Raw genomic sequence first — 19,476 nt, forward strand, 5'->3', positions numbered from 1 at the left:
CGTCAAAACCGACTGTCGGAGTTGGGCTCGCGGGTGTATTCCGTGCCAGCGCGCCAAAACAAGCAGGCATGTTTCCGCGCCGCTGGGAAGTTTTAACGCGCCGACCGGAAGATTCGAGCACATACATATAGACATTGTGATTCTTCCGGTCTCAGAAGGGTTCAGGTATTGCCTAACCTGCGTCGACCGATTCACGCGTTGGCCTGAGGCTTTCCCCATTAGGGATCAAGAGGCCTCGACCGTGGCACGGGCCTTTTACGAGAGATGGATTTCCCGGTTCGGAACCCCGTTGCGCGTGACTACCGACCAGGGTCGGCAATTCGAATCCCGTCTGTTCCAGGCATTGTCGCAGCTGACAGGTGCGACCCACTGGCGGACAACGGCCTATCACCCGGCAGCAAACGGGATGGTGGAAAGATTCCACCGTCAATTCAAGGCGGCAATCCGCTGCCAGCAGAACGTCCGCTGGACAGAAGTCCTTCCCACCATTTTGCTGGGCATCCGCGCAGCCTGGAGGGAAGACTTGCAGTCCACCGCAGCAGAGCTGGTCTACGGCGAAACGCTGCGCCTACCAGGGGAGTTCCTGACGGCACGAAGCGGAGAGTCGCAGCCGCTGCCAAGGGACTTCGTCGCGGGGCTGCGCGAGCATTTCGCGACCCTCGCCCCGACGCCTGGCAGTAATCATTCGGCAAAACGGGTTTTCGTTTTTAAGGACCTTGCTAAGGCGGACCATGTGTTCCTGCGGAACGACTCCGTGCGGGGAATCCTGCAGCCGCCGTACGACGGTCCATACAGGGTCCTCAACCGAGGTGTTCGGACCTTCTCCCTGGATATCAGGGGCAAGCCAGTCACCGTCACCGTGGATCGCCTAAAGCCGGCGTACTTGCTGGCCACAGATCCAGCACCGCCGACAACAACCCGGACAACGCGGTCAACGTCACCGGAGCAGTTGGAAGGACCACCAACACCCACGCCAACCGAGAGCACGGGGCAACCGCTCTCATCATTGCCATCATCGCGGAGGCCGGTTCTGCCGCCTCCCATCCTGACCTCCACAAATGCGGGCACACGCATTACACGGTCCGGGAGGAAAGTCCGATTTCCGGACCGTTTACAAATTTCGTGATTGCACAAGTGATAGTTACAAGTTTCGTGTGTCAATCACTGGCGGGGGGGGGGTGATGTGGCGGCGACAAGCTGGCGCCACGTCTCCGTCATGTGTTTAGTTTTAAGAAAGTATGTTTGTACGAATGAATATCGGGTTGCGTGCTGCGCGATAGCGTCGAGTGGATGTTTAGATGACTGGGTCGAGTGTCGCGTAGGGTGAGTGTGTTTAGTTTAGTTAAGAGTGAATGCAGACCGTGAGAATGAAGAAAGAGGGATTGTTGTGAGGATGCGTTAGCGAGCGAATGGTTAGTTCGTAAGTTTAGTTCTGTAAGAGAATTCGTCGAGAGCGGACACGCGGGCTACGCGGGTGTATCGTCCCTCTCAGAATAAAAACTCTAGTCGAACCACGAGCGGTACACCTTTAATTCCCGGTTACCTATCCCGACAGTAGTCACCATCCACAGAAATGATACCAAACACGATACAATTCGGATCATATTTTGATAGAGTATCGCGTAGCATAAACATATGTATATATCGAGAGTATCGAATGCGCGCGCAGCACTCGAGAAAACAAAAAAGAGAACTGTTCTCCCACGAGGAACAGACGAAGCTCTCTCTCTCTCTCTCGCTGACCATGAGACAACGAGCATGTAGCGTTCACAGTATATTTATATTAAATTAGTTTTTTATTGTTCGCATAATGTAAAGTTTATTTCAAAGAGATTAAAGTTTATATATATATAATGAACGGAGTTCTGTGAAGTAGCACCTCAATCCCACAACATATTTACACTAATTTTCCGTTAATATAATTGTAATGGAAAGTAACTTTCATCGTTCATTACACAAATAAATATCATCGAAATTATATCATATTTAATCAGAAAAATTTCACAAATATATTGGTGAAAGTCCCATAAAAAAATAATGAAAAATGAAGAAGTTTTGTTATTGAATTAGTAGTGATCTTCTGGTCTCACACCGATATACCCGACCCATGTTATGTTAATTCCGCGACGGCTAACTCAAAATTCTCGGCGACGTATATTCCGGATTCACTGTACTAAGAGAAAATTTAACAACTAACACTAATTTCAATTTGTTAAATACACTTATAATTAGACTGAGAATTTTATGCGCTTATGATAAAAATAAGCAAATCAAATGCAAAACAGTATAAACATTTAAAGAATTTGGTAATAATGTTACATCGACTTTAACTTATTAAAATGATTAAGAAAGGGCATAAATGGCTATGTAGCTCCTGCATCTTATAATTAATGCACACCATTTTTATTTTGTATAAAAGTTTGTAGTCCACTCATAATAAATTTACATCCAATTATCTCGAAATACAGTAAAAAACATTAAAAACAAAGATATATAAGTCTATTTAATATTAGGTCAATCAAATTATGCAGAACCTACATACAGTCACTTGTTTTAAATATAGTAAATGTAACAAATGTAATAAGTAAATTTAAATTTGAAATTCGATATAACAAATAAATATAATTTGATGATTTAATATGACAAATAAATATAATTTTTTGCATGTTCTTCAAACAACGTAATTTTAATTGGTTACAAAAATAAATAAAGAAGTTTTGCATGAATATGAAGTTATGATGTTTGTCCCGAATGCTCATTGTATACGAAACATTGTTTGCTATCCAAAGATATAAACTTACCATTAAACTGTGCTATTAAACAGTACTGTAACGCGACGGGGAAACAATAAAGCGTCAAGACCCCTCGTCACCCCCCCCCCCCCGATGTAACAGAAGAATTGCGCCGAGGCAGCGTGGCCGGCGGTTCAAGGGGAACCGCGGGGTCTGGAACCTTCCAGACCCCTAGTAACGCGTTATTGATAAAGATAGCAACGAGTCCATATAAATATCGGTAGATTACCGCGGAGTAGCCACTCTTGCTGCACCTGTAGGAGAGGACGAGGTAAGACCACGGCCGCCTACAGGATGGGAGAGTACGAAGCAATGCTATCGGACGCCCAGCAGCAGAGCTGCACCTGTGGGAGAGGACGAGTAAGACCACGGCCGCCCACAGGATGGGAGAGTACGAAGCAATGCTATCGGACGCCCAGCAGCCCAGGAGAGGACAGGGGTTGCACCTGGACGCCTCTCTGGATACATGGGAGAGGACGGCCATGAAGGCCGGCCGCCCGCCGAGAGGAAAGAACAGGGTAGCTTCCTGGCCGCCTGAGAGTAGGGACGCCTGGTTCCTCTGTACGTTTCGGAGAGGACGGCCATGAAGGCCGGCCGCCGATCGGACATGAGAAAACAGGCGAAACCGCGTCGTCGTCGTATTCCCAGAGGGAGAGTACGGTTGAAATAAACCGGACGCCCGATGGTGGTATCGCGTATTATATAAAATCTTTTCCTAAATTAATCGTTGCTAGCTTTGTCTCTCACTCTTTAGAAAGAATCTATTTTATAACAAAACCTATCTCCTCATCCTTTGTACTAACGTGTTTGGAAAATATATCCTATGTCTCCAGATATTCCGACTCCTGTCATTCCGCAACCACCGCAATCATTTACGTTACAGTACTATGATTACTTCAATTTCTATAAATTTCAAAATAGGTATAGAATCGTGATAAAACAAGAAACGGCGATAAAAAGATATTGAGCAAATTGTTACGTACGGAGACTCTGTTTAAGTGAGTCTCTCACTCCCTTCTTGAAACCACATGTTTTTCACTGCAGGAGGTCCGGGCCATATGCCATGATAAACAATTACGACATTGGGGAAAGGTGCACGCATATGGGAAAATTTGGAGGGATGCCTTCCAGATTTTTCCATACCCCCACTGCCTTCTTCTAAACAAAATCGGACTATATAATGGGTCCAAGTTTGTTCATGAACGAGTTAGTCTGAAGCTGAAAACCGAGCGATACGTGTCGTGAGATCGGGTCATAGTCCCTTTCGAATCAATTGTTTAACCGCTACCTCCGTTATTCAAGGCAAGTTAGTTAACATAACCCCCGCATTTCTCAAAAATCGTGTCAAAATCGAGAGCAACGAAACTTAGTATCCGCGATAATACTTCATACTACACAATTATAGACCCCTATTACTTTTATATTATATTATTGTCGAACAAACGAGACTTCAAACTCATTTTAACGTCCTTTTGAATTCCAGTAACTAGTATTTCCCACATAGATACACCTTTACCGCTCGAAGTGTATCAAACGTTAGGAGGACCGACTTCCCAATACCTTCCACTTACCCATCCTATAGTAGTGAGCAAATCGGTGATGAAACAGGCATCGACTAGATCACCACTCCTATTCTAGTGGGCAAATCGGTGATGAAACAGGCATCGATTAGTCCACGACAACCTATTCCTGTGTAAGCAAACAAACCTCGGTCTACGCACGAACTGCCCTAGCCCTCGGCTCGTAACAAAATCTTTAAAGTTTCCTTTCATAAGTGCAACAGGAACTTTTCGCACTAGCCCAACCAAGAGCCAATCTTATATAACTGTAGAGATGTCTTTACAGGACCGAAGGATATTACTCATGAGATGTAACGAGATGTAACTCCCTCAGTTCTACAATGAGTTCTGTCTCATCCTGGAGCTTCGAATCCTTTTTCTAGCTTCTTCCTTCTCGTCTCGCTTCCTTAGCCAATAGGAAAATTGGGATCTTCTGGCTAGGCGTTGATTCGTCGGATCACTCGTCTTCCGGTTGCTGCTTGATGGTGATTGGCAGTGGATGGATCTTAATAGCGCACGCACGGGAGTGGGGTACGCATGAGGGTGAAGCCCCGCCAAAACAAGGGACGTGGGGCCATGTGGGACCGAACGAGAGAGAGGTCCGAGGGAGTTCCAAGAGGTCCTTGACTGAGAATTTATGACCTCTTGTCCTTAACTGATTCCGGACTTCGACTATCCCTAATTTATGTTGAATTGGAGAAGCTACTCTAAGAGGCTGCGTGACTTTCTCTAAATTCCTCAATTAGTCTCGCCGACTCGAATTTCGTCAAGGATCTCTATGGAACTCTCCCGGTCTTTCTTTACCTACTCTAAACTATCGCGTCCAAATAGAATACATATGTATTAAATACGCGATTGCATCTTATATTTAAATTTCCCTCTCCGCGCCATTAATCGATGCTATATATATATATATCTAGCTATGTTCGCGTGGTCAACTGGCCACGCTACAATCAATCAACCTACAGTACGAGTAGCACATGCGCCACCTGCCAAATAGTTACTAAGATAATAAGTTCCTAGCTCATAGAGATTTATATATATGTCGGGGCGTGATGGCAGCGATGCACCCCGTCGGCAACAATGCGTAACGCGTATAGGATTTAGCTTAATCGTAAAATAACGATTTACCGTACCCTGACAATTGCCCTGCGAAGGGGCAATAAAACAGTCCCTGCGTACCTGCGCTACCCCTCTTCGCGCGCGGGGCAAAGGGAGATGCGAGACAGGGTGCCTGGAATGATGGGCTGGGACCCTGTTGAACGTGACCACGGGCGGCAGAATAGTTTGAGCAACGGTAGGCCGAACACCAGCTTTGAGGAAAGTCACTTTTCGTGGGTAGAAAACGTAAAGACGTACGCGAACATTCTGTGAGGCCCGTGTGCTCGTTGACGTGTCTCTCGTTGCACCACGAGATCGGGCATAGCGTGTACGTAGAGTCCATACGACAATCGCGTAAGCGCAAAAGGGTCGAATCGATGGAGAACGACGCTGGACAATCTCCGGCGGGTCCGAGGACGGAAGAGTCCGCCCAGCCTCCGACATATATAAGTTGGTAAAGCATTTTAACGGATGCATTCAAACATACTACCCTCGCAGTCTAATGTGAAACTCTCGCATATACACACGTAAAAAAGCCAATAAAGTCTCTACAAAGCGCATCTCAATAGTCAAGTGTTTGTCCCATCATATCCTTTATTCTCAGAGTCCATATAGAGAATAGAACACCGTGGGAATCCGCCACATAAATAATGGCCAACGCAAATACAGGAGACATACGAAACATCGGCGAGGAGGACGCCAAAATGGAGATTCTCGCACACGAATTCCGTAGCGTCAAACTTCCCAACTTTTGGAGGGAAGAACCAAAACTCTGGTTCTCGATGCTGGGGCGTGAGTTTACGGCATATAACGTTAAGGCAGACGCCGTAAAATGTTCCACAGTTATCCGGCATTTAAATACCGCGACCATGAAAGTGGTCGCTGATGTAATGGCGGCTCCTCGATCGAGTGACTCCTACAATGAAATAAAGGACGCCCTTATCAAGCGTTTAGCCGCAACCGAGGAAACGCAATTGAGCCATCTCTTATCAGGGATGGAGCCTCAGAATAAAAGGCCCTCGGATTTATTGCGAGAAATGACGCTCCTCGCAGGAAAAAACGTTTCCGAAAGTGCCCTGAGCACATTGTGGCTACAAAGATTGCCTGCGAGAATCCAGGAAATTTTATCCGTTGTCGAAGGGGTGCCGTTAAAAGAGTTGGCACAACTTGCTGATGAAACAATGGGGAGAACATCTCATCGCGAAATGGCGGCCATTGCAACCCACAAAGGCAACACCATGGAAAACGACCGACCGCGCGATGTTCTACGCGATACCAGCAGTTCGGAAATAGCTGAACTTACAAAGCGCATCGCACAGTTGGAATCCTTGGTCCGCGGCAACTTCGAAAGCCGAAGAAAGGAACGTAGCCATTTTTGTCGAAGAGGTAGATCTAGATCTAAAAGCAGACCTAGAAGCGATGGACTGTGCTATTTCCATGGAAATTTTGGTGCGGATTCATGGAAATGTAGGGTACCCTGCGCATGGAAAGGAGCAGATAAGCGAAAACAGGGAAACTGATTGAGCCATCCCAAATTGAGGCTTTACAGGATGGACAAAACATGCAAAATCGCCTCACAATTTATGACAAGCAGACAGGTGCGAGATTTTTGGTAGATACAGGAGCTGATGTATCGGTAATACCAAAGTCTCCACGCAGCAAGCTAGACAATGACTTCAAGTTGTACGCAGCGAATAGGTCACCTATCGACACATACGGTGAAAAACTACTGACGCTTGGCTTGGGTCTACAGAGGCAGTTTTCGTTAAGGTTCCTCATCGCAAAGACGACCAAAGCCATTCTGGGAGCAGATTTTCTAGGCCACTACAACTTGTTGGTGGATATTAAAAATAAACGCCTGGTCGACGGTCAGACTTCATTATTCTCAGTTGGAAAAATTATTAATTCAGATCAACCAACGGTAACCACCATAGGTAGAGATAACCGTTCTCAGGCCCTGCTTAAGGAATGTTCAGTAATCACCAGACAGGCTTCTAGAACACATAAAAAACATGGAGTTCAACACCACATTATAACAACAGGCCCACCGATAGCAGAACGAGCACGTCATCTTTCTCCTGATAAATCGAGAGCTGCCAAGGCAGAGTTTGAGGAAATGCTAAAATTGGGCATCTGTCAACCTTCTAGGAGTCAGTGGGCTAGTCCTTTACATGTGGTAAAGAAGAAGACAGGTGAGTGGAGACCTTGCGGTGACTATCGCAGATTAAACCATGCCATCCAGCCCGATCGAGACCCATTGTCACATATCCACGACATTGCACATCACCTCACGAATACTCAAGTTTACACTGTATTAGATCTAGCACGGGCGTATCATCAAATTCCGGTCGTGCCTGAAGATAGACATAAAACAGCTGTCGTCACACCTTTTGGATTATTTGAATTTCTGTCGATGCCATTTGGACTATGTAACGCTGCACAATCCTTTCAAAGATTCATGGACACAGTTCTCAGGGGCTTGTCATTCTGTCATTGCTACGTCGATGACATACTGGTAGCATCAAAAACATTACAGGAACACCACGAACACCTACGCATCATATTTGAAAAACTACGGCAGAATGGACTGACCATCAACGTAGACAAATGCGTCTTTGCCCAGGAAACCGTAAAGTACTTAGGATACGAAATCAATAGCAAGGAAATTGCACCATTGCCTGCCCGTATCAAGACAGTACAAGAATATCCGAAACCAAACACCGTCATGGAACTCAGAAGGTACTTAGGAATTTTTAATTTTTACCGCAGATTCATAGCAGGAGCCGCAGTAACACACATACCTCTGAATGCCTTATTGATGGGCACCAAGAAAAAGGACAAAAAACCAATTCAATGGACACCTGAATCAGAAAAAGCTTTCACAGAAAGCAAGATTCAACTAGCGAAAGCATCCTTACTACAGTTTCCAAAGGAAGACGCTCAACTGAGACTAACAACTGACGCATCAGATAAAGCAATTGGAGCCATCCTGGAACAGCATGATGGAAACAATAACTGGCAACCACTAGGATTTTTCTCGAGAAAGTTGGAAAAAGCACAACTCAGATACAGCACGTACGATAGAGAGTTGTTAGCCATTTACAAAAGCATAACATTTTTCAGTCATAAAAAAATAATTAAAAATAAAGAAGTTTTGCAATTGGATTAGTAATTGTTTCACACCGATATCTCGCGACTCTTCGAGCTCGGAACTTTAAAGATCAGCGACCGACGAACAGCCTACAATGTAAGCAGATGGAGAATTGAGCCTTATTGGTAATTTATGCTTTTATATTTTTAATTAGAATAACATTGTTAATACGAATAAGTTGTAGAGCTTATCCTGATGCAAATGAGTCCAATTACGACATCATTTGGACTATCTTCAATAAAATTGTAATTTTTATCGCAACATTACGTATCAATGAAAATTGTTCGATTACACTCGAATTTGAACTCATTTTCATCAGGAAAATCCCATCAATTCACTCGTCACAATTTTATGAAGGTATATTGAAAAATCTAAAAGTTTAAATTTTCATTCGTGCGCGATTCTTTATCTGATTACATTGTATGCCGTTTGTCAATCACTAGGTCTTGAAGTTCGGCGCTCGTCGGACCTCGTCGCCGTTTATTCGGACTGGCAAAAGTTATTCGTAGATTTATTCGAAGCCTTCGAATAAAAGATACAGATAAAAGATGAAAAAATTATTCGAAGTTCGAATAAATCCGCTTCGAATAAAAAAAAATTATCTTTATTCGTCGGATAAATTCTCGCCGAATAAAATTATTTATTCGATACTCATCGAATAAAGATACTTTTTTTATTCGAACCTTCGAATAAAGATACTTTTTTTATTCGAACCTTCGAATAACGAATAAAGATAAAGTATCTTTTATTCGAATCGTTATTTAAATAATTTTTTATCTAAGTAATGCCCAACTCTGCTTACACCCGAAAGCCTCAACAGACACATCTGCTGTAAAAGTTTATATCATAATAGTTACTTTTTTGGGTTAAAAAAGTTCTAATGATATGTTGCTACTGTAAAAATAGGATCGATGTCTATTTTCAATTTCTATTAAAAAAACCTGCACTTGTGGAATTTTTGTCGTCGAATTCCTAGTCAAATGCGGAGGCAGATGGATTGCAAAATGCATGCAAAGTCTCCAGGTAAAATTCCATGCGGAATTGGAGCCAAACTTTGGCTTCGATCAGCCTTCGTTATAGAGGGCAGGTCCGTCGCACTAAGAACGGACGTAACCTTGTTCTAACAGTAAATATCGGGAAAAATTGAAGTAAATCTTCCTGTAGGGTGGGAAAAGGTATTTTATTTAAGTTTCGATGCGTAATAAAGATAAAGTGATGCGTAAACACCACAATGTGTCGTAAAAGACAAAGCGCCGTGTTGTGGAAGGCGAAGAGCGTACGTGCGAGAAAGAGAGAGAGAGAGAGAAGAGCGCCAAGAGTGTGCGTGTGAGACAGAGAAAGCACGAGGAGTGTGCGAGAGAGAGAGAGAAAAGACCGCGGAGAGTGTGCGTGCGAGAGGAAGTGGATTCGAAGAAGATTGAAAGAAGAATATGGAAAGGGATGACGGAATATTTTTAATGTGTATTCATTTTTTTATTTAAATTGAATTTTATTTTGAAACTCTTACAATTAGGATAATACAATATAATTTTTAAAATTAGCACTAAAAAGTGCTGTTTGGTGCTTTTTTTTTCTTTTCAATTTTGTTATTTTGAGTGGAGGGAGGTTTAATGCTTTATGCACAACTTCTCGCGGCCATTTCAACCCCGAGAAAGTGTGGGACTCCCCAAACGATCCCCCCCCCCGTTTCAGAGGGGCGATGTGATAGCTAGGGTTTACCCACTAAAACTCCTCCCTCCACTTGCGCCCCCGGTTACCATTGTTCCTCCTGCTCCCAGGGACTTACAATTCTGGCCGCACTGCCCGACGGTTTCTTGTGCCAGACCCTTTCCTTGCGAGCTTTCAGGACCACTCGCATCGAATCTTGAAATTCGAGGCGAGTGGAACTTGAAAAAGCTTTGCTTTCGCAAGCTGCATCTGCAACATTATTTAACAAAGATTATTTACACGGTCATATTAATGTTAATGTATTAAGCAATAAATAATTCTTACCGAAAAGGGCCCGCACAATTTTCGTAGTACACAATGGTTGGCGACTGTCTGTGCCAAACCATGTATACAAGGGTAAGAGGCTGTCTGCGACATCCTCTCTAAAAGAGGCACTTTGTGATTTCTTTTGGATTGTACCCTCCCACGTACGCAAACTGGTCAACCTAAAAAATAATAAGTAATATCATTAATATATATACTCACACGTGTGCGCGCACATAGCAATGGAATAAATGCATACACTTACCACATTACTGTACTCCTCATGGGAGCAGTTTTCAAACTGATCTACCTCTTCCTTGGTTCCAAGAGGCAGACACTACAGCTTCTTTCCATAATCCCTGCGGTTTTTGGTCAAAATTCTACAAAAAAAGTAAATTTTGTGAATTCCTGTTAAGTATTGCCATCATACTGTCATTACTGTAATTTTAATTTGTTAAATGACATACTTAACTATGTTCTCCTCCATACGGTCCAGAAGTTTCATTAACCGCTCATACTGTGATGTGGTGATTGGTACGGGGGATGCATGGAAGAATGTGTCTGTGCCTGTGGGGGTATAGGAGGTGGATGTGAGGGCTGTGTTTGTTGATAGGATGAGGAGGTGGATAGATCTATGGGTGAGGAGGTTGATGGCATAGGAGGTGTTTCTGTATTGGATGGCTGTGTGGGATTGGAAAGCAATCCCCCCGTTTCTTGGATTTCCGGTGAATTCGTTTCCAAAAGTCGCCTCAGCTCTGCATCGGAGTCACCGGAACTAGGCGACCGAATGCACCGGCGTTTCCGTCGCCGTGGCTCCTGATCCGACGAGGTAGTTTGATACCTTGCCGGTTTGTCAATAGTCCTGCCTGGTCGACGGTCTCGAATCTGAAAAACATATGATAAATAATATAATGATATACCGATAATATATATAATACTTTAGATTAATTATATGATAGAGGAGACCGTAGCGATTTTCATTTTTCTGCATTACTGCTTGCGGTTGTTTTATAACGACAAATGACATTCATATCCCGCACCAACTGCGCGCATGCCCTTAAGGATATAACACAATAATAAGCGTAAATATTAATGCATTAATAATGCATTGATAATTATTAATAATTTAATTAATTAATTTTAATTCATTAATTTCTTTTAAAGATATAATATGTATCATTTTTAATTTATGATGCGCGTATGTAGGTGTTGCGCGTTACGCGATCATGCGCAGTGCAGTTTGCGACACCAGACTGGGAATAACAGCTCTCACGACGAAGGTGTCAGTGTTTCGACCATTCGACACATGCATTGATTCTGTCTTGTTTTATTAGTGATTCCTTTGTTAGTTAATTTCTAATTATTAAGTTCGTAAATTAACTTTGAATCTGTGAAGACTGGGTGAGCAGTGGATTCGAAGGAAGGAAGGATAGAAGCAGAGAAGACGCCAGATAAGTATTGCCACGTGGTATTGTTACCAATACACGTAACAAATTATAATATATTTTGTATAGTCTTTATTCAGTTTTCTTTTACCCCCATGGATCGTAGAGTTTTGAAAACGTCGGTTTCACGAAAACCGTATAATAAATTAAGCGATAGGCAGAAACGAAGTATTCGGCGCGAAATAGCCTCAAATTTGAGGAAGTTTTCACGTGACAATAAACTACAAAGTCCCCCTAATGTTGATAATCTGCAGGACATTCCCAGCACGTCTTCTTTATCCGTGCCTGTCAGTAATAATAGTAATGAAAGTCTTCTTAATATTCCCACCACATCTTCATTCACGCATGATTCCTCTTCTACCTCTTTATGCGATGATGTGGTTTGGGAATCTGCTGGTACTGTTTCAGAAGTATCATTTCGTGATCGTTTGGCATCTTGCTTTGTGGACAATAATATAACGCACACTCAGGGGAACAACATCTTATCTCTTCTACGTACCCATTCATGTTTTTCTGGTTTGCCGAAAGATATAAGAACGCTCATTAGTACAGCACGTACCAGTGTCATCACTTCTGTGGTAGAACCAGGAGAGTATGTTCATTTTAATGTAGAGTTGGAAATAATTAAACAGTTATCTAAATGTTCTCCAGTAATTCCTGGAGAGTTGCAATTGGATTTTCATGTGGACGGATGTACTTTAGATAGGTCCAATAGAATTCAAATTTGGCCTATTCAAGTCAGAATTGTAAATATCTTAAATAGTAAACCCATTGTAGTAGGGATTTATAAAGGCACTCAAAAACCCAAGGATTGTAACAGTTATCTTCAAAAATTTGTCTCTGACATAAACTTGATAATGTCAAATGGAGGCATTACGTTCCACAAGAAAAAAATTCCAGTTGTATTAAGATGTTTTATTGCTGATGCACCAGTTCGAGCCTTTATTCTTCATCACAGAGGCCATATGTCTCATCGACCTTGTTCCAAGTGCAAAGTTTGTGGTACACAGGAAAGAGGTTGTCAGGTTTTCAATGGTATTACACATCCTTTACGAAATGATGAAGAATATATCAGGTGTTCCGATAAGGATCATCATAAAGATGGTCAAAGTCCATTAGCTTTGATGCCAATAGGAATGGTATCACAGGTGCCATTCGAGTATATGCATCTCGTATGTCTAGGTGTCACTAAAAAATTGTTATCTGCCTGGGTGTATGGCAAATATTCCCCATTTTCAAAATTATCTTCTCAACAAATTTTCACAATCTCTGAGAGAATGAGAAGGATCAATAAATATTGTCCATCCGAGTTTGCAAAGCATCCTAGATCAATAGATTTATTTTCCAAATTTAAAGCAACAGAATTTCGGCAATTTCTTTTGTATACTGGTCCAGTTGTCACCTATGGAGTGCTGAATTATAAGATATATAGACACTTCTTGTTTCTGCACAGTGCCATAAGAATAATGGTTTCACAGGTTTTTGTTAGCAAATATTTAAAGTTTGCAGAAGGAGTTTTGCAACTATTTGTTCGTCGTTGTGAAAAGTTCTATGGCCCAACTTTTAATTCTTCTAATGTCCACGGTCTTCTCCACTTGGCAAATGACGTCAGACGTTTTGGTACATTAGATTCATTTTCTGCTTTCCCGTATGAAAGCAATATGTCCATTTTTAGAAAATATTGCAGAAAGCCAGGACAACCCCTTCAACAATTGTCTAATAGAATGAGAGAGATAGAACATCATGGCAGTAATAAGGGAGGTTGTGATTCTTCAACCACTATTCAGGCATCTATGATGTTTCATAATAGTAGTGGTGCTATTTCTTACCGCAAACTTCAAATTCGAAGCTTATTGCTTGGTACAGACGAGCGCGATAATTGCTGCATTTTACACGATGGCACAGTTTGTATAATTTCATCTATTAGTCCCCATGAAAATTCTTTTCGCTTAGGTGTACAAAGATTTCTACAAGTTGATACATTCTATGATATCGCCTTGTTATCTCCAGCACTAGAAATTTTTAAATGCGATACTTTGAGCACTGAAATAACATATGTTAGCCAGGAAGATGTTAGGGCAAAATGTTACCGAATGCCATTGGAGGCCATGAACGTTTCCAACGAATCGTCGACAGATGAAGAAGACGATAACATATTGGGAACCCCCCAGTGGGTTATCGCTGTGCTGGTTCATTTTGAAACAGTATAATTTATTCGAAGTTGCACATCATACATTACATATTTCTCGTTTTGTTTTGTTTTGTTATTGACTGTTGATTATTAATTGTTGTTGTTAATAAACTTTATTTTGTTGTCCGATGAATCATCGTATGCTATGAACATTCTACTAACCCCATCACCTAAAGTATTAATTTAGTACTCTAAACTTTATATAGTACTCACAAATATTTTTAATTATTTCAGATACCTATTTTTCCGAGAATGCTTTACTACCAGGATTACCACCGAAAGTAATTTGGAACAAACGTCAAAACAGTATTATTATGAGTTGATTAATGAAATGAAATGTTATCCCGATACAATGCTGTATCCTTGGCTAGCAGCTAAGTTAAATCAGCTTCAATTAGATGTCTACATACATAATTTTTCATTAATATATCCATTCCAAGAACAAAAGGTAAACAAAAAAGAAAAAAAGTAAACAAAAGGATATTATATTCTTAATAACAGAACATGAACAGTTAGGAACACAGGCTTGGTTGGATGCCTATCATCTATCATCTGTATTTACTTCGAGATCCTGTCTGCACTGTGCTGTCTAGTTATAATTGAGGACATTTCATCTGTAAGTCAAAATAGCAAAGTGAGTATATGCATTATTCTAGAATTAAAAAATTTTTTTTTCTTCGAAATATATCGATTGTACAATGAGAACAGAACACATATCCATATCATGTCCTAATGTAAGGCCCTTTTTGTTTGTAGGAAGGAGAAACTTCAAGAGTGGTGTGCTGTCCGTGTCCGCTGATGAGAGGAAGCATAGCAAAAATAAATAAATAAATATATTGTTAATAACCTATGACCTACATTATATAATATATATTAATTAATCTCTTCTTAAGCATCCCTACACCTTATTTTCCATTCGAGGGTTTTATTTCACTTATTTTAAGATTTGAATATTTATTTTTTATTGTATAACAGCTTTGTTATGATAATTGAATTTTATATCATCTTTATTTCCTTCATGTAACTTGTACACTTCATTTTTTTAAATTTTATTGTCTATTCGTATTCTTTCTTAAGATTATAAATATAATACAAATATATGTAAAATAAAAATAGATTAAGATTAAAATAAATACGTTTGTAAATTTAATTCAATTTTCCCTCTCGTCGTGTATTTCGATTTTTCCCGATATTTACTTTCAGAACAAGGTTACTATAACGAAGGCTGACTGAAGCCAAAGTTTGGCTCGAATTTGGCATGGCAGACTTTCCACTGGATATACCGATGGTAATGCGGATACAGATGGATGGCACTTCCGAGTCAAATTGTAGATTCAAAGCATTTTGCTTACTGGGAATGTCCTCAATTATAACTACACAGCACAGTGCAGATAGGATCTCGAAGTAAATAAGAGAGAGGTTATAAATACAAAGCGATTCATGTTAACACACATCCTAAACGCGCGAAATCCGCCCAACAACTGAACGCTCTCATGAGAATCATAAAAAATAGAATCGCGTGGATTTCGTTTCCTGCGGTCCATCGGCGGCAGTCGCGCGAGCCGGGGCTCTGTCTCCCTCTCTCTCTCTCGCACGCACACTCTTCGCGCTCTTTTCTTTCTCTCTCTCTCTCTCTCTCTCTCTCTCGCGCGCACACTCTTCGTTCTCTCTCTCTCTCGCACGTACGCGCTTCGCCTTCCACAACACGACGCTTTGTCTTTCACGGCTCATTGTGGTGTTTACGCATCACTTTATCTTTATTACACCTTTTTCCACCCTACAGGAAGATTTACTTCAATTTTTCCCGATATTTACTGTTAGAACAAGGTTACGTCCGTTCTTAGTGTGACGGACCTGCCCTCTATAACGAAGGCTGATCGAAGCCAAAGTTTGGCTCCAATTCCACATGGAATTTTACCTGGAGACTTTGCATGCATTTTGCAATCCATTTGCCTCCGCATTTGACTAGGAATTCGACGACAAATTTTGGTGACCAAATCATACCAAATAACGACCAAATTCTGCTTCAAGCAGGGTTTGGTACCAAATACATAAGTCTTTTGCTCGCAATGTGTGGAGCACACATTCCATTAAATTTGGTTGAGAGGGCATTTGGCTAACTGGGTTGTAATACAAAACATTGTTTTTCTTGTAAAAAAATGATATTAAGTTATGAAAGTTGTCTGAGTGCAACAATATAATGAAAATATTGAAATATATATGACATATACGATGTATATAAATGTGGATATGAACCTACAAGAGAAGTCATGAACTCTGAAGCTTTATTCCTAGAATAGTTCCAAAAAGACAATCTTGGCTTTTAACGTATGTTGAAATCAGTATAAGTCTATGCGCTTTCCAGACTATTATTAGATCAGCTCAAAATTAAACCACCTTTGAAGTATACTTAAATCATAAATAAAATTAATTTTCTCGAATTATAACGATTAAAATGATTTATTAAACTTTTCATTTATTTTACAATTACTTTTGACACATTAATATTATTTTCTTGTAAAATTATTAAAATAATGTTGTTCATTTTTTGTAATATTCTCCTTGGTTTCGTAATTGCTTCAAAATCATTATATGATTTCATTGATGATTTTTTATCATTATATATACAGGGTGAATTCGATAAAGCAGGACACCTAAATATCTCCGTTACTTTTCGTTGTACAAAAAAACTTCGTAAGACAAAGTTACACTGTTTGAAGGGCCACATATAACGGTGTAAGTGAAAAAAAATTTCAAGGTCATTTTTATGAGATTTCAAGGTTATCGATGTTTTTTTAAATGGAATGATATATTTTCGTTAACGTAATGCTATAGCTGACAAAATAACGAATTCATGCATGTAACACAATATGACCTTCAAATGAACTTCAACCCAGAAAAATGGTATAAATCAGAGTTGGGCAAAATATTTATCTAAATAAAAATTTCGAATAACAAATAAAAGATAAAAATATTTTTATTCGTTATTCGAAGGTTCGAATAAAAAAAGTATCTTTATCCGACGAGTATCGGATCAATACTTTTATCCGACGAGAATTTATCCGACGAATAAAGATAATTTTTTTTATTCGAAGCGGATTTATTCGAACTTCGAATAATTTTTTCATCTTTTATCTGTATCTTTTATTCGAAGGCTTCGAATAAATCTTCGAATAACTTTTGCCGAGCGCCGAGCATCAAAAACCCAGCGACGACAGACGACATACAATGTAAGCGGATGGAGAATCGCGCACGAATGAAAGTTTAAACTTTTAGATTTTTCAACATATCCTCACAAAATTGTGACGAGCGAATGGAGGGGATTTTCCTGATGAAAATTAGGTCACATTCGAGTGTAATCGAACAAGTTTCACTGATACCTAATTTTACGATAAAAATTACAGTCTCATTAAAGACAGTCCAAATGATGTCGTGTTTGGACTCATTTCGATCGGAACAAGCTCTACAACTCGTTCGTCTTAACAATATTGTTCTGATTAAAAACATACAAGCATAAATTGCCAATAATGCACCATTCTCCATCTGCTTACATTATAGGCTGTTGGTCGGTCGCTGGTCTTTGAAGTTCCGAGCTCGCAGAGCGCGCGATATCGGTGTGAAACAACTACCAATCCAATTGCAAAACTTCATTGTTTTTCATGATTTTTTATGGGACTTGCGCCAACTAATTCGTGGCATTCTTCTGATTAAAATGACACTAAACACGGTACAAATTGGACTGTATTTAGCATTTTTATCCGTAGATTTATTCGAAGCCTTCGAATAAATCTTCGGATAACTTTTGCCAGCTCGACGAATAAACGGCGACGACGGCCGACGAGGACCGACGAGCGCCGAACGTCGAAGACCCAGCGACTGCCAAACGGCACACAATGTAAGCGGATGGAGAATCGTGCATTATTGGCAATTTATGCTTGTATGTTTTTAATCAAAACAATATTGTTAAGACGAACGAGTTGTAGAGCTTGTTCCGATCGAAATGAGTCCAAACACGACATCATTTGGACTGTCTTTAATGAGACTGTAATTTTTATCGTAACATTACGTATCAGTGAAACTTGTTCGATTACACTCGAATTTGACCACATTTTCATCAGGAAAATCCCCTCCATTCGCTCGTCACAATTTTATGAGGATATGTTGAAAAATCTAAAAGTTTAAACTTTCATTCGTGCGCGATTCTCCATCCGCTTACATTGTATGTCGTCTGTCGTCGCTGGGTCTTTGATGTTCGGCGCTCGGCAAAAGTTATTCGAAGATTTATTCGAAGCCTTCGAATAAAAGATACAGATAAAAGATGAAAAAATTATTCGAAGTTCGAATAAATCCGCTTCGAATAAAAAAAATTATCTTTATTCGTCGGATAAATTCTCGTCGGATAAAAGTATTTATCCGATACTCGTCGGATAAAGATACTTTTTTTATTCGAACCTTCGAATAACGAATAAAGATAAAATATCTTTTATTCGAATCGTTATTTAAATAATTTTTTATCTAAATAATGCCCAACTCTGGTATAAATAAAATTCAACGTGTAAGATCGTTTGATGTATTTCTGTTACGCCAAATGTTCAAAAATACATCCCTTGAGCTGCTATACATTCAAATGTATCGCAATACATAACATAATAACAGATTCGGTGTTGACAGGAGGACAATTATGATATACCTTCACCTGTACGTTCGTACAGAATCGTGTTTATCGACTACTAATTACTTAGAAGACCTTCTTGCTATCAGATTTCCACAGTTTCTAAGATTTCTTGATCAGTTTATCGATGAACGTTTCACAATGCGTTACTCGAAGGAAGATAAGATTGATATGATTTTCATTTATGGAGAAAGTCGACAGTGTTTAAGAGAAGCCGTGCAGTTGTACAAGGACCGATTTCCTAATCGTAATTGTCCATCAGTTTCCGTTTACTCCAATTTGATAAATAAATTCGGTGAAACTGGTAGTGTCGAAAATAAAAAACGTACAAACGTGAGGACTGTAAGGAATGAAGCAAACACAATTAATGTTCTGGCAGCAGTGAATATAAACCCTCATGCTAGTACGAGGCAAATCGCACGAGGAAGTGGCATTAGTCAAAAATGTGTAGTGCCAATACTCCAGGAACACAAATTTCACCCCTTTCACCTACCAATTCATCAAGAACTTCATGGTAGAGACTTTGTAAATCGTGTAAACTTTTGCCAGTGGGGATTGAGACAATTGATAAACGGTAGAGCATTTTTTAATCAA

At 40.4% G+C, this 19,476-nt stretch overlaps 1 protein-coding gene and 1 long non-coding RNA gene across 2 annotated transcripts; both read left to right on the top strand.

Annotated features, from left to right (window-relative positions):
• The first annotated feature begins 12,108 nt into the window (after positions 1-12,108).
• Positions 12,109-14,249, top strand: LOC143356191 (uncharacterized). The gene has a single exon (XM_076791675.1). It carries the CDS (start codon positions 12,115-12,117, stop codon positions 14,227-14,229), a length of 2,115 nt encoding a protein of 704 aa, XP_076647790.1. The 5' UTR covers positions 12,109-12,114; the 3' UTR covers positions 14,230-14,249.
• Positions 14,250-14,526: 277 nt separating this feature from the next.
• LOC143356198 (uncharacterized) lies at positions 14,527-16,135 on the top strand. Its single transcript, XR_013082627.1, has 4 exons — positions 14,527-14,658; positions 14,779-14,844; positions 14,967-15,419; positions 16,038-16,135. It is a non-coding gene; the product is annotated as an uncharacterized LOC143356198 (long non-coding RNA).
• The last annotated feature ends 3,341 nt before the right edge of the window (positions 16,136-19,476 follow it).

Source organism: Halictus rubicundus, chromosome 8 (assembly GCF_050948215.1).
Source record: "Halictus rubicundus isolate RS-2024b chromosome 8, iyHalRubi1_principal, whole genome shotgun sequence".
Classification (NCBI taxonomy): Eukaryota; Metazoa; Arthropoda; class Insecta; order Hymenoptera; family Halictidae; genus Halictus; species Halictus rubicundus.

Coding starts and splice junctions, on each gene's coding strand:
- LOC143356191 (XM_076791675.1), top strand. CDS start 12,115: ATGGATCGTAGAGTTTTGAAAACGTCGGTTTCACGAAAACCGTATAAT.